Source organism: Mugil cephalus, chromosome 4 (assembly GCF_022458985.1).
Source record: "Mugil cephalus isolate CIBA_MC_2020 chromosome 4, CIBA_Mcephalus_1.1, whole genome shotgun sequence".
In the NCBI taxonomy this organism is placed as follows: domain Eukaryota; kingdom Metazoa; phylum Chordata; class Actinopteri; order Mugiliformes; family Mugilidae; genus Mugil; species Mugil cephalus.
Window position 1 is genome coordinate 12,147,683 of NC_061773.1, and position 15,622 is coordinate 12,163,304.

Consider the following 15,622-nt stretch of genomic DNA (forward strand, 5'->3'; position numbering starts at 1 on the left):
CAGATAAGTGAAAGATCTGCATGCGAAACTTCAATTAACACACAGTAAGATGACAATTGCAAAAGTAAATCACTCAATAACTCTTTTTAGGGAGATAAAATGTGCCAATGTTTAGAGTGAGGCCTAGTTACTGTGTTTTGAATGTACGATTGATTACCTTATCTGCAGTAATGCACACCAGTTCTTGTATCTACCTACACTAGGGCTCCCTCTTTATTAGCATATAGTAATTGTCTTCATTGTCTTCAAAAAGATCGATTATTTAGTGCAATAGATGTTGGAAATTATGTCAGACAATCACTCAAATACCTTCAAATACCAAGTTTCCTGTCATATGACAAAGAAAAACAGCAAACATGATTTTTTGCCAAAGAATTATATTTAGTCAAGCGCCCTTATTATCAATGGGATTAATTGACCAGTCAGCTAAATGCTGCGATGAAATATTCCAGCAAAGATAAATTCAGAACAGTAAAAACTACAACACGATAAACTCAAGTCATACTTATGTATAATAAATGTGATAGTTTTAATAATATGTGTGTTCTACAAGTTACTAAATTGTTTTGCCAACTCTGGTGCTGCCTCTAATGCCAAACACCTCATGACTAAAGTGATTAAAATGTTTATCACATTGCCTGTAAGTGTAGTGGATTTTACCAGTGTGCAGAGAACAAAGATCACAACACCCGACTCTGTGTTTTATTAATTTAATACACGGTACCAGCAATTGAAACTGCTCCTGATGTTTATAGGAACAAAACGTTCTTGTCTCTTTCCACAAAAATACTCAATTTAAAACAGCATTAAAATTTAATGACCAAACCTGTATTTTTACGTTGTTGTAAATGAGTCACAACATTTGCTCCGATACAAATGTGACAGGTTATTTTATGTGTTCAGCACAATGTTAACTGTTTATATACTGGTGTGTCACACTGATGCTCAAGGGGAACTTAAAATGACTGATTCTTATTAAATTTTGTGTAAGAATAAGGAATCTGAAGGTTCAACTTCCATCCGGCGCCTACAGATCTTCACTCTGCAAAGAAACACATTAATTTAATTTCTTTTATTCTACATACTGCGCACTTCAAAGATTTAATTGCACAGTCTCTTCACAGACAGCTGTCTTCTTAAACCTCTCTTCTTAAACCTTGTTCATACCTCTGACATTCAAGATCATTGAGGACTCCGCTGTGCCCAGTTTGTTCTCTATGACGACTTTGTATTCCCCGTTGTCTTTGGGTCCCACCCTGAGTATGAGCATGGAGCAGACTCCACATACATTTGTGATGTGGTAGTTGGTGTTGGTGTTGAGGCTGATGTTGTTTCGGTACCACGTCACACGTGGAGCTGGATCGCCCCTCACCGCGCAACTCATGTAGCATTCGTAACCTTGTGGAGCTGTACGCTTCTTCAGGGGAAGGATAAAAGACGGAGGCGACTCGAAGTCCAGGGATTTTATCTCTGGCATATTTACTTTGAACTTTGCTGAAATAAAAAGAAATGCAGAAGGCGTTTAATAGAAATATGATAGCAAACTCTCTATGTGCACTAGTGGCCTTTTAAGAAATACAACAAAATGTGTCCAAATAAAACACTGAACCACTCACACTATTTATATCTGCACTTCTTGAACCTACTTTTTCTGTGAGCTACATTGGTGTACTGGAAACTATGACCTGATTCAGAGTTTGTTTTTTTTTAATTAATTTTTTTTTATCGTCTTTATGATGATCAAATTTTGTACCTTTTTCCTTTTTGGTCCCAAACACAGGCGACTCAGAAGGTGGCGAGATGCCCATGTCATTTTTAGCAAACACCCTGAAGTTATACTCCCGCCCGGGCAAAATGTTGACAACTGTGAACTTATTGTTAAAGAGGTTGTCTGCCGCTGTCCTCCAAGTGCGTTTGAAGGAGTCCCGTTTGGATACCATGTAGTGTAGCCTGTCATCCCTCTTCTCATCTGGTGAGGGAGTCCAGCACAGGGTCACTGTTCCTGGGATGTTCTGATCCAGCTCCACTGGACCTGGAGGCTTGGGATCATCTACAATCACACATATAGATACAGATTGCTGACATTAAACAAGGTGAGGCTACTTTGACATGACCATTTTATAGTCGGAGTAGGACAAAAAAATTATGGTCTTAACTAGAATGCACCTTTTGTTGGCATATGTACTGCAACTTTGTGTCATCATAAATAAATTTGTCATCATTCAAATCAGTGAAGGCAGAAGAGAGACTGGGTATAACTATTCACATAATATGTACTTAACAATTTTACTTACTAAGAAGAAGAACCAAGTTGAACTACTCAAGAAGCCCCTTTGCCCTGACAAAGGCAACTAGCCTTGTTGGAGTTGGTGAGTTTGTCTTGGATGAGCGGCCTTCAAGAAAACTAAGTTGCTTTTGTTTTAGCTTTGTTTTAGAAAACCTACAACCTGGATGACTCATCTTCACACACATATACAGTTCACTGACACACTAGACCAACAGAGATTTCAAACGTGTAGCCCAAGGAAACACTAGCTGCGTTTCCATTACATTTTTCACAAAATAACAGCGATATTTCTGAAATTTCAATTAAGTATGCGTTTCCATTGAAAAGTGTTTCATGAACAAACTGTGACTCTCCTAAATTCTCATCTCATGATATCCATGATTGTCTTGAATTCTTGTTACGCGCGACTTCACTTTGAGGAAATGAACTGGTCACATGACCACCTGCATCATCTGGTACCTACACCGATGACGGGGAAATGCAGAGAAAGTGTTTCCATTGCACTTTTGTGATAAACTGTTATATCGATATGTCTGAAAAAACACCTCATGAGAGTGTGAAAGTGTTTTAGCGATGTTTGAGAGGTTTTCCAAAATGTAGCTGTTTCAATTACCTTTTGTTTTTTTTTATTGTAAGATGTAGGGGTAATGGAAACGCAGCAACACTTTTCAACACTTTGGTTCCAAATTGACCACGTTTTATGGTGGGATTGCAGGGTTGAGTTAACCCAAGACTGAGTGATAGCATGATTATTGGTATTTTCTCTTCGAACAGAGAATGATGACAGCAAGAGGACCTAGTTATTGGCTGTCCATTGTACGGCCTTTACATTTGGGGTAGAAAATACCCACTGGGAAAAGTCCACCACTTACCAGCTGTCAGCTACATGGGCAGACTGCTTTCTATGTGGATGGGGAATAGCAGTAAAAATCATGCCTCTGCACACTGACATTCACCTGTAACTCTGATTTCAACGTTGAAGCTTTCCTGGCCAACAATATTCTTGACAGTGATGGTGTAGATGCCAGAGTCTGGCCGCTCAGACGTGGGAATGAGCAGTTGAGAACCTTTATCGGAGTTGGTAATAGTGACATGTTTGGGTACTGGAATACTATCCTTAAACCAAGAAATGTCAGGCAGAGGGGAGGCCTGTAGACAATAGGAAAAATCTAGTTAATACAGTTAATCACAGTGTGTTTGTGGTTAATATAGTATTGTGAACATATTTGTAGGAAAAGCTCTGGAACACGACAATGTACCTCGAAGTTGATGTTAAGACGAACAGTGTTTCCAGATTTCACAACGATAAAGGTCTTCATGTTGCGGTCTTTGATCTTTGGCCTTACTGTGGGGGAGGAATTTAGAATAAATTGTTTAGATTTTTTAATTTTTGCAAGTTATCACCTAATGTTTCATAAATTCCTGTTGTTATCGTAACATGTGTAAAGCTGACATAGAGGATTGAGATAAAGACTTCACAGGTTGAATGAATCTATATATAAATTACAAATCAACACACAGGTGTTTCAGTGATGAAACTGTGATGCCGTTGTTGGTGTAATGGTAGTGGTGGTTATACATGCTGTGGCTTGTTGTGGATACTGAATCCAACGTATTTGAAATACGTCTGGAAATAACAGCAAACTATTATTTGGACTCATTTACTCCAATTTGTTTCATGCTGCGTCATTAAACTTTAACAAGCAAAGTCACTTACTAGGAGGAGGCATGGCAATTATATAATTGTCAAAGCCCAGAGGTTCCCCATCACCTCCATAATTGGTGGCAATTACTCTCACCCAGTAGGTGGCCATTGCCTTCAAGCCAAGCACGGTGTAGGAAGTGAGAGTAATTGGGATGGAGTTGCAGCGCGTCCATTCAAGGCACTCAATTGGCCTGATCTCCACATAGTAGCCCTGGGCTTCATCCTGTACTCCTTGCACCTGCTTAGGTTTAGTCCAGGCCAGAGAAAATGTGGTGTAATTGGAGGATGTTAATTTCAGGTCTGTGACTTTTCCTGGGGGTTCTGAAATCACAGTAATGTGAGAGTGCTGCTTTTATATTATTTAAAGAAAAAGACATTATTGTCTTAACTTTAGAGAAAGATTTTCAGCGAGTGAGCTGCAGTTAAATGTTAGTCCTCTGTGTGTTTTACTTACTCATCGGATCCCTTGCAATAACAGTGTCACATGGAATACTGGGATCTCCAGCGCCAGACAAGTTGATAGCAGCCACTCTGAACTCATATGCTGCTCCCTCAAAGACGTCTTTCACTGCACATTTTGTGTCTGAGTAAAAAGTGAACGCGTAGTTGTGATATCACTAGAAATCTTCATTCATGTGACATAGCATGGGTCATGAGCATTTGTTTTCGCACTGTGTCTATTCACAGGATATTTCTGCAGCTTGTCATATTAGCCGATACCTGTAATTGGTCCCTTTTGGTTTACAAGGCTCCAATAATTTGTGCCTTTCTTGTTCTTTTCCAAGTTGTATCCTACTATTTTGGTTCCTCCAGTGTCGCATGGAGGACTCCATGTCAGGTTGATACAGTCTTTAAAGGCACTGACCACTTTGGGGACTGTTGGTGCTCCAGGATAACCTGTGTGGAAGGAAATAGAAAAAAGAAAGTGAGACACAGTTTACCCTTATACTTATGCCATGTTACCTCAAAACCTGCTATGCAATGCCAGATAACAGGCTTTAATCATATAAAGTTTGCACAAGAACTGAAGAAAGCAGTAAAAATGTTTGGCAAATAGGAAAAGAGAATAATTTAATAATTACACACAAATCATGCACATTTATTAAGTTATAAAATCAGAAATGCTTAAAATAAAAAATGTGTTGCTTGCTACATCTTGTTGGGTTCTTTTAACTTCTCGTCCAAAAGTTTTATCAGGTTCTCATCAGGCAGACGTTTATACTATTACCTACATAGTCACCTAAATTAGGTTCAGACCAGAGACTTACGTAATACACCAGCTGCTATGTCCTCCGTCTGCAGGTAATCACTGAAGCCTTCTGCGTTTTTGGCTCTGATCCGGTAGCAGTATCTCCTTCCAGGGTCCACATCTGAATCTTTGTGGCTTGTGTTGTTGCCAGGGATCTCACCGAGATTTGTCCACTTATTTCTCCCCACTTGTTGGCGTTCTATGCTGTAATTATTGATCGGGCATCCACCGCTGTCTTTCGGAGGTTTCCATTTGAACTCAACTGATGTTACAGCACTTTCCATAATGTCCACGGGTCCTTGCGGGGGGGTTGGTTTGTCTTTCGACAAAGTTGAAACAAATTATAGTCATCCCACAGCAATTATCACAAGTGACCAACTAAACGTCTCTGATTGTCAACTCACCCAGTACTATAAGTTTGGAAACTGCCTCTATGGTGCCAGATTCATTTTTTATCTTGATTTTGACTTCTCCGCTATCTTTCCTTTGGCATTTAGTAAGACGTAGCTGGCTCTCTGTATCTGATGTTTCAATCTTCACATTCACGGCAGGCAGTAGCTCATCGTCATCCTTGTACCACTGTATGTTCATTGGGGCCCCACCTGAGAATGGGAGCTTCCATTCAGCCTTTTCACCTGCCTTTATAATGACTGGCTTTGTGAATTTCCCTAGAGCGTCAGAGTCAATTTTCGGTGGGTCTGTAGCATCAGAGAGACAGACAGAGTGATCAAAAACGTTAATGCTTAAAATTTTGAAAAGTTCAGACACTTTTTTTATTCTGACCTTGAATATTAACTGTTGCTTCCGATTTACGTCCTTCAGCTTCAAAGCGGTACACAGCCGCGTCCTCTTTTTTACAGCAGTCAATTATCAGCCTGTGACAAGCTCCATCTTTGATAATCGTTACTCCATCCTCATTTGTTAGCTGCCAGGAAAAAAATACAATTTTTATAAAACACATTTATGTATATATATATTATATATGTTTAACTTCGATGTATAATCATAATTGAAACCACAGATTATACAGTATTTATGAAAAAATATAAATAACGTTTTCAGTGATGTGTGGCAGAACAAGTTCTGTTCTGTTCACTTCATTCTGGAGTAGTTGACTTACCAACTTCCCGTTTTTATACCAGCGTCCCTCTGTGGTCTCACTGCTTAGTTTGCAAGACAGCTCAGCCCGTTCACCAACATCAGCAACTGTATCTGACAGCCCACTGACAAACTGAACCCCTCGATCTGCATGTGGAAATGTTAAAATGATCCGACTTATTTGGAATTGTGGGACAATATGTTACATCAGTTAAAAGAACAGATTTCAATGCCAACTTAGACAAAGCAGAAGGCATGCTTTCTTTAGTAAATCAAGGATGTTAATGTCCTGCGTCACCACTTGGTTTCTCATTTACACTATGTCTCTCTCTAGCGTTTGGCCTGCAGGATTGCAGTATAGCATTATTATAAAGGTTTCCTTCCTTCATATCCTGTGCCAGTTTACAGAGATTTTGAATCTGATTTCCATTAACTTATACTATATTTAAAAACACAAACACTTTTTCAGTATTTGTGTTCTGGTTATTGTGATTTATGGCATTTTAAAAGTATTTCTGCTTTACTTTCTTCTATAAAACCAACCCAACCTTTTTTTGATTTTATCATTATACACTAAAAAAGGATAGATTGTGTCTCTTGTGTAAAAATCTTCCTGCTGTAGCTACCTCACATATTTTGATGTGGGTTGGAAGCAATTTTGTTTTCAGTCACACTTTTAGAAAAATTTAAGTAATTCTGAGATAATTGACCCAGGTAGTCAAGCTCTGAGTGTCCACAGACACACAGGCACATTTGAGAGCACCTGCACTAAAAATATGACACTATATTAATTAACTGTTTTCATGCCACGTTACATAGAGTTTTACCCATGACGGTGTCAGGAACCAAAGGGCCAGTTCGAGCCCTCTTCTTTTTCTTGTCGCTCCCATCATCTTCTGTATCTCCATCTCCCTGGAGGGTCTTGTCATTGCCATCTCCATCACCCATGCCGCCATCAGCCCCATCACCAGCCCCATCGCCATCCCCGTCACCAGAACCATCTCCAGAACCATCTCCAGTCCCATCACCAGAACCACCACCAGAACCATCTCCAGAACCATCTCCAGAACCATCTTGAAGCTTTACAGCTTGTGCCCGTTTGGCTGCCTCCAAGTCATCTTTCTCTTTCTGAAGCTTTGCCTGCTGCTCCAATGCTAGCTTAGATAGATCATCATCACCACCAGTTTTGGTACCCTTACGTCCTTTACGACCATTTGGATCAGCTGGATTATAGAACAACAGAAAGAGGTTTTATTTTTTTCTCAATAAAGTGATATTTTATCATATATGCATACACACACAAATTGTGGTGATATGAACAACATTCCCCACCTTCCACTGTGAGAGAGGCGCTGCTGGAAGTAATACCAGCAATGGCATAATAAGCTCCCTTATCTGCCATTCCACATTCCTTTACTCTTAATGTATGAATTAGTTTGTCCTCTGAGACCGTGATCTCATATTTGTCCCCATGTTGAAGTGACGAGTCCTCTCTTGACCAAGTGATTCTGTTCAGGGGTGTGGACAAAACACACTGAAAGATGGAGTCTTCACTTTCAACAGCCTTCACATCCTTGATCTTGGCTATGAACTCCACAGCAGGCACTAAGAGAGGAGGACACATTTATGTTTGATTCAACTTCCCATATGATCGTGCTGTTTTCTTACAAGTACAAATGCTGTGTTTTACCTTGGAAGTCAGTTGAAAGAACATTTGCCTCATCAACATCAACCTGGTAAAATCCAGCATCTTCTGGCTGGGGGTCTTTGATGCAGAAAACATAGTTTGACCCTGTTTTCTTGAGGCTGTGCTTTGAATTGTCATCGTCACCGTATGGAACAATTGTCCCATCCTTATGAGACAAAGGTTGACATGTTGTTATTATTATTTTTTAAAAAAAAACAAACATTATTATATTAAGTTCTGTTTGTCTCTTGGAAAAGTTATGAATTTACCTTGAATAAGTTAATGTCACTTTTGGGATCCCATAGTGTCATGTCAAAGCCAAATTCAGCTCTCCCATTGGGTTTCACTTCAATTTGTTTCACATTATCCAGATTTTCTACAACCTACAAAGAAAAGATATTAAAAAAAAGTGTGAATTTCTGCAGATTGCACTCTAAATATCACAGCTGAATCCATGACGTTTTTAGCTTAAGCAGTCTTGATCACTCGATGTCTACTTTGAGTTAAGATTCAGTGCGCTTGTTTGCTACAGGCGAAACTAGTCTTTATGCAAAGCAAATAAGGTAAAAAAAAGAGTTTTTCTAAAAATGAGCCAACTTTATGTGACTCTTTTAGCAAACTCTTTGTCCTTGTTCAAAACTTCAGTGACAGTTTGCAGGCTCGAAACGCACAATCCAAAATTCATGTGCAGTTGCCAGATCAGACAGTACCTTTGCCTGTTCATCTTCTCTTTCCTTTTTCATCTGGTTTAGTCTCTTCAACATCCAACGAAAGTCAGTAACACCGAAATCCAAACATATTTTTTCATAGTCTCTCTTTGGTGCACTGAGAAGCAGTTCCCAGAGTTTTGGATCAATTTCTCCCTCTTTCTTTGGCGGGAGTTGCTTTTTTCTGGTGACAACAACACTGAAAGGGAGGAATGGAGTAATAAATATTTTGGGGTTGAAGCTTTACAGCAGTACACACTTCAAGTAAATGTTGACTTGGTCCTGAACTTACGTCTTCTTTAACATTGATCTGAAGTCTTGTGGTGCCTGCCCATTTGCTGAAAGAAATTTAAATTCTGAAAATAATTCTGCAATAATCATTTTAAGACTAGATGTGCTTTTTAAAATGTACCGCTTTGACACCTTGCATCTACTCTGCAATTGCAGAAGCCGTTTAATTGCAATACAGGTCTCAGTATGTTATTACTGTTACAAGAACCTTTTTAAACCTGAAAGGGAACTCAGAGATTGCTAGATGCTTGGAAGCTGCTAGACAGCAACTTTGGAGTAAATTTCGTACCTTCTTGGGATTTTTTCTTGAATCCAACTGGAAGAAATGAAAACGACACCAAAAATCATATGTGACTTGTCCAACAATATACCGTGCTCTAATTTCATTCCAGTTACTAATATTTCCCATGATAAATCTCACCTGCAATAACGTTGACAGTTACAGTGCAGACAGCTTTTCCATACTCATTGGTGGCAAAGCACCTGTAGGTGTCGGCTTCTTCGGGTTTTATATTGATTATCTGAAAAAGCAATATTGTCGTGTGAAGATTGCATGCATACTAATGGAGTCTGTCTCCCATGAAGAATGAGTTTACCTACAATAAGTACCAGGGACAACAAAGCCTTATAAAATACAAGTTTTCTTCATCTATAATCTATTCATCTTAAATAGTTGTAGATGTACACATTCATTTGGAGCTGCAGCTTTAATGTTGAATTTGTCAATTATTTCCTTAATTGTTTGGTGAAAAAACATTTAGCAAATCAGTGCACTGGAGAAGTGATGGATGTGCATCATTTTATCTGAATACGATTTTCTCACCTCAAGAATGTGTTCTCGAGCTCTTTCATCATATCTGGTCTTGTACTTTTCTGGGTCATCTACTTCGCCTTTATTTCGGCCCCATGTGACAACCGGTGTGGGCTCTCCACTAACCATGGCTTTTAAAAATGCTTTCTTACCTGAAAAATCAACACACAAGGAGAACCAAACAACAGTATTGTGCCGCGTGTTTCATAGTGTTTCTCTTTCGAATTTGACAGTGTGTGCGCTTGTTTTCTACCCTCTTGAACAGTCGCAGCCATTGGTTTCCGGGTAATATCGGGTGTCGATTTTCCTGCTGGCAGTATCTCAACGAACTGAGTGATCATAACCCCGGGGACTCTGGACCTTTTCTTTATAGCCACTGTTAAAACCAGAAATAAAACAGTTTAATAGGGTGGTAATGTGGCCGTGTGAGGTAGACTGAGAGTAAACGTGGACAAAAAGCCTATGAGCCAACGTGAAACAGAAAACACAAATGTCATAAATGGGTGTTAACAGCAACAAAATTTAAAGTCACGGGACTGACCTTGGTTAAACATTTTTCCAATATCTCTGTGCTCAGAGTTAAAACATTTCAAAGCCAAATTATTAGCATTCTAGTTGTTGAATTTGTTGTGTGCACCCCGACTAGCAACCATTTTGTGGAAGCTAATGGGGCTCCTAATAAAGAATAAAGCCAAACCAGTGGACTAGACATGGTTAAAGTGCACGCAGTTAAGCTGCAGAATCTGTCTGGCCCCCAAGTCATGTGTCAAACCTGAGGTTAATACATTTCACTTTACTCGTACTCATTCATCTATTAAAACCTGCAAAATGTTTGTAATTATGAGCACTATAGTAACTGTAGACAGAAATTACTGGCATCCCCATTGAATTGCTGTTGGTTGCAGTTGCACACCGGGATTTCACAAGAGGTCACTGTTTCCTTACTTTTTGCCAGCTGATGTATTATAGCTCTTACATCATGACAGGGCCTTCATTTACTTGCACTCTATTGATTAATGCTGCATTTTGGATTACATTATACATCCGTATTTGAGTACTTATCTGGACTCTCTAAACCAGAGAAGGGGTCTTATGGCACCATTTTATTCTACTACTTTATTCTCCATAAAGATTGAAAAGATGTCGCCAGATTGAAATATTTTCAAATAGTAGTTACAATATCTGTACTAGACACACAGTCAATGTAAACCCATATAAAGATAAAGAATTATTGAAATAATGTGTGTCCTGAAGAACTTAGTGAGACTGTTATACTGCTATCCCTCTCGGTGTTTTGATTTTTTTCCCTCTTCTTAACATTTCAAATGTATGATGACTCAGTACACAAGTTCATCCAGCAGCTGTTGAAGTCACAAACCCACCATCTGTTTCTTCTTTTCCTTTACAGACATCATACCTCGTAATGACTCAGAGCTGCTTCATTCACCCGTGGGCCTGCACACTTATTAGTTTATGGCTCCCTTATATGGATAGGTCTGACAACCAATTATCATAGTAATCCTTGCAAATCAAATGTACATGTTTAATTAAAAAAACTACAGAGTAATCATTCACAGAAACTCAGTGTAATCCAGACTGGCTAAACGCTGCGGCGAAGAAACCCTGATTCATCTATGTCTAAACTTTACCCCACATCAGTATTGAGTACATGTCATAAAAACACATGCAGGCACGTGTAAAGACTTATGTCGTAATGCATACAAAAATACAGATTTGATTAAAAACAAGAAACGTATTGTGTGGTTATTGTCCAGTCCCATGTCGCTTGCTTGTAAATGCAGCTTAAACATACAAGAATGGGGAAAAAACATGAATTACATGAAGGCGCCGACTAAAATGTCTAACAGGTGATATTCAGATAAATTCAGGGTTTGGCAATAGACTGCCATTTCTACAGTTTTATGTACCAGGAACACACCTGATATGAACAGTCTTCTGTTGTTTGTTACATGTCTGTAAGGACAACTGGAGTCATGCTGAGACAGCGAGTTCATAAGCGAAAACTGATTATACAGTAGTATAAGTCGTTGGTCTAACTTATTATACGTGAGTCAACTTTAGATGACTCATTTGCATCATTTCTTTCCAACAGCCTTACTTCAGTTTGAGGGCATACATTGAATATTCATCAAATTGTATGTGTCATCTCTCAAGGGGTTGGTTTATGCTCCTATCTGAATGCAGGCAGGATTCTTGTAACCTTCTTCCTCAAGCATTGATTCACACATAATCCAAGTCTGGTAGGACACAGTCAGTTGTTTCCTTCAGCATACAAATTGCCCCAGGAAGAACTGTTGGATTTTGGGCAGAAGCAAACTTGAGAACACCTTCAGTGAGAATTTGTTGGCTGTATAAAGCAGATATCCCTGTCATAAACCTCTCTGAGCCACCCCATGCGCCTGAGTGTGAATGACTTTTGGGCAACCAGTGGGAGGCTTTCTTTAAAGTAGAAAATTAAATGGTACACTTTTTGTTCTAAGTCCTTGGAACCGATCTCTCCATTGAAGCGCTAAAGGAGCAAAATTTCAGATGCCAAATTAAGTGTAAATGTTAACTTTTTCAAATATATACACTGTTCTTTTTTTCCTTTTGTTCATTAATGCTTTATCTGCCTATATGAGTAGGAACCTGAGAAAAACTGGAGGGACTGGAAATAATTTATAAAGATGTTGGAGGTGGCCATGGTCCACATGTCGGGACAAAATCCAAGTAGTCTGAGGGTACAGAGTAGACAAACAACTTTGAGTATTCCCAGGTGCACAGTGCAATAACTGTGAGATGGAATGACTCGGGAATCATTAGGACTCTCTCCAAAGTTGACCATCTGGCCAAACTGAGAAATTGAGCAAAAACAGGCTTTGGTCAGGGAGATGACCAAGAACCTAGGATTCATCTTGGAGAGCTAAAAAGCCGTCCATCTCTGCACCTAGCGTTACAAATAGAGTATACAACAAACAAAGCATGAAAAACAAAAATGATTTCTTACATTTTCTGAACTTACCTAAGGCTTGTGGGTCCTGGTTCGTGACTGAACTCATGTTGGCGTTTGTTGATTGCCTGTTCAGACTTTTAGTGTGGCTGGAGAAGAAAACAAAATCATTTACTGTTATGTAGCCAGATTTCTCCAGCCCAGGTCTCTAGTTGTGCTTATTATCCCCCAAGGATAAATTTATGTTAAATATTCTCGTCATCGTAAACTTAAATTAAATTCCAGTAGCATAAAATTACACTAAAACCTTGAGATAGAAGAAAAATATGCCCAAAAATTGTGTTACTTTGGAAAGGGGCTTGATTAAAGTAGATCTAAGTATATTTTTGAATATATTAATTAATCAATTCTTTTCTCAGTTAACTGATAGAAGGGCCAAAAAACGATGTCTATCAGAATCTCCCAATCCCCAAAGTTCACTGTCAAATATTCACTCGATTTTTTTTTACATTCATCTTTTAAAATGAGTTAACATTCGGTTCTCCCTTGATGTGCACAAGCATAGTCAAGGTCACATGCGTCAGTGTGATCATTCTATATCTGCTTGGGTCATGAGTAACTGGTACCCCTAAAAACTGGGTCACAGACCAGAAAAGGTTGAGAAACCCTGCCTTGCATCTTCTTCTCACATATCATTGCCATATGACATCAGCCTGTCAAAGTGGCGATGCCTTGACTCCTGTGTGACTCGTGGAGACAGTTGCAGACATGCTGGGACACTGTAAAAGGAGAATGTGAAATCCCACCTAGTGGCTCACTCTTCCCAACTGCCTGTGGAGTCAACTGACTGTGCCAGCGATTTAACTACTCAGGATCCAAACATAGATGGAGGCAAAATGTCTTTGCATCAAACTGTAATCGTGGCGCATATATATATAGATTAATATATATAAATAAAAAATGCCATTTCATCTCTTGAATATTATATTTTACAGAATCATTTTCATGAGGGGTCTAATATGAGCAACAGAAATGAACACTCGTGTCTTTTTGTATTTTGTCGTGAAAATGGGCACATGTTGTTTACGGATTTGAAATGCAACAATCCTCCACGATTAATGAGATATTTTCCCTGAGCCACAGGCAGTAAATTGGAGACGCTATTTTGGCCGGCCTCCTCTAGTCTCTTAGAACACATACCAGGGAATTGCAGTGACCAAGAAACAGTTGTTGTAGGTTTTTTTTAATCATTTAGTTAGTTGAGTGATTATTTTAATGTCTGCAGGGCTGAAAGGTTTTTTAATTACAACAAAATGAGCGCTATCTCGAGAGTATGGCTTTTTACACAGTCCTTAATTTTCAAGACCGTATGCAGAACGCTGAAAGATGTGAAAAGGAATATCTGTCCTTCAACATCTACAACCCAGCAAAAAGCCTATAGAGGCTTTGATGTGTCACACATTATGCAGTGCAGACTGATCATAGGCTGCTGCTCAGCCCTTTGTTAGTTACGGGAAGTGAGTTGGGAAGGTCACATTCTTCAGTGAAATGTGGACACTGTTAAGATCTGTAATATTAATTAAAGATGATGTCAGGAGGTCCAGAAAACTGATTTCAGTCTTCAATATAAAGTTCCAGAAAGTAGCATTATAATGAGTCTTGGCCATTTTAGACAGCCATGAACGTTATATAAAAATTATGTCTACAAATGATAAATAATTTTGTAGTTAACCTAATGTGTGCTGCTTATTTAGACACGACCCCCATTTACAATATTGTTGTTGCGTTTGGTCGTTTGATTAAAAAATGAAAAATTAACACTATTTCCTATTTTAAAAAAGAAATTTAAATTGTACTCACTTTCCGTTCTTTGTGGTCTGTGTTTGTCTGTGTTCAGCTACACGCCTTGGGCTTGTACTCTTCCAACTATCCAATATTTCAAAGGTGACACCCCTTTTTGTTCGGTGATAAAAGTTTGGAGCGGATAGAAACCCTTACATGGCTGAAATGTAGTTGGTAAAAACCCATATTACAGCTGTGGTAAAGGGTCGGGGTTCCTCTTACATATCCCTATGAAAGCGATCACTTTGCAGTTGGCACTAGAAATACATTATGACTGTTCATACAATCTGTTGTTGGACATATCAAGTCCACAGTTCTCCACCGTTACTGTTGACAGTATAAAAAAAAAAACAGTTCTGCCTGATGCGTTAATATCAAGGTTTAGCTTTCATCAGGTTTAAATAAAACTATGATGGATCCTTGCATTACGCCATAAATGTCACATTTGTGACAGACATTACTGTTCTTTATGTTCATGGTTGAGGCTTTATGATATATGGATTCCCAGTGTCCCCGCATGTAATGGGCAAACATCCTAACGAATAGCTTTTGACTGGCAGCTTCACACGGTCTCTAGGAATATGATCTCTGTACTGTGTACTTCATTGGACAGTAAACATTAACATGAGACGTTTTATTTTGTAAGTAATCTCGGATTTGTATGATTGAATTCCAATTAGCCTCCATAAGCATCAACGGAAATTCTCGCAGCATGCCTGTGGTATTTACAGGGTCACATTGGATCAGCTGTGGCATTATAAAAAGATGGTTGCTCATGGTGGTGACGGTGGTGTGTTGAGGCGTGGTGTGTTTAGCAGGTTTTTGGGGTGACATTGTCAGGGGTTAAACACGCATGACACATCCAGGCAGTTTGAACAGTCACCTCAAGCTTGTTAAAGGGACTGTGAAATAACAAGAAAAGCTTGATGACAAGAGTGGAGATCAACACAAATATCACCTCTGACCTGGGTAGAGTAAATGAGGTAAGTACTCCT

At 39.0% G+C, this 15,622-nt stretch overlaps 1 protein-coding gene across 1 annotated transcript; it reads right to left on the bottom strand.

Annotated features, from left to right (window-relative positions):
• Positions 1-696: 696 nt before the first annotated feature.
• Positions 697-14,696, bottom strand: LOC125006850 (immunoglobulin-like and fibronectin type III domain-containing protein 1). Its single transcript, XM_047583288.1, has 24 exons — positions 14,646-14,696; positions 12,858-12,934; positions 10,089-10,211; positions 9,848-9,987; positions 9,446-9,545; positions 9,314-9,340; positions 9,026-9,071; positions 8,737-8,932; positions 8,296-8,409; positions 8,030-8,192; positions 7,672-7,944; positions 7,167-7,562; positions 6,362-6,486; positions 6,025-6,166; positions 5,646-5,939; positions 5,261-5,560; positions 4,713-4,889; positions 4,447-4,575; positions 4,005-4,313; positions 3,547-3,632; positions 3,244-3,436; positions 1,754-2,050; positions 1,168-1,494; positions 697-1,042 (listed from the first exon to the last, which is right to left on the bottom strand). The coding sequence occupies exons 2-24, from the start codon at positions 12,892-12,894 to the stop codon at positions 1,038-1,040; spliced, it is 3,999 nt and encodes a 1,332-aa protein (XP_047439244.1). The 5' UTR covers positions 12,895-12,934; positions 14,646-14,696; the 3' UTR covers positions 697-1,037.
• Between the last annotated feature and the right edge of the window lie 926 nt (positions 14,697-15,622).

Excerpts from the sequence above, each read along its gene's own strand:
- LOC125006850 (XM_047583288.1), bottom strand. The coding sequence starts at position 12,894 with ATGAGTTCAGTCACGAACCAGGACCCACAAGCCTTAG. Across the intron at positions 4,576-4,712 it reads CCAAAAGGGACCAATTACAG|ACACAAAATGTGCAGTGAAA; the intron begins GTATCGGCTAAT and ends CTTTTTACTCAG. Across the intron at positions 4,314-4,446 it reads TATTGCAAGGGATCCGATGA|AACCCCCAGGAAAAGTCACA; the intron begins GTAAGTAAAACA and ends CTGTGATTTCAG.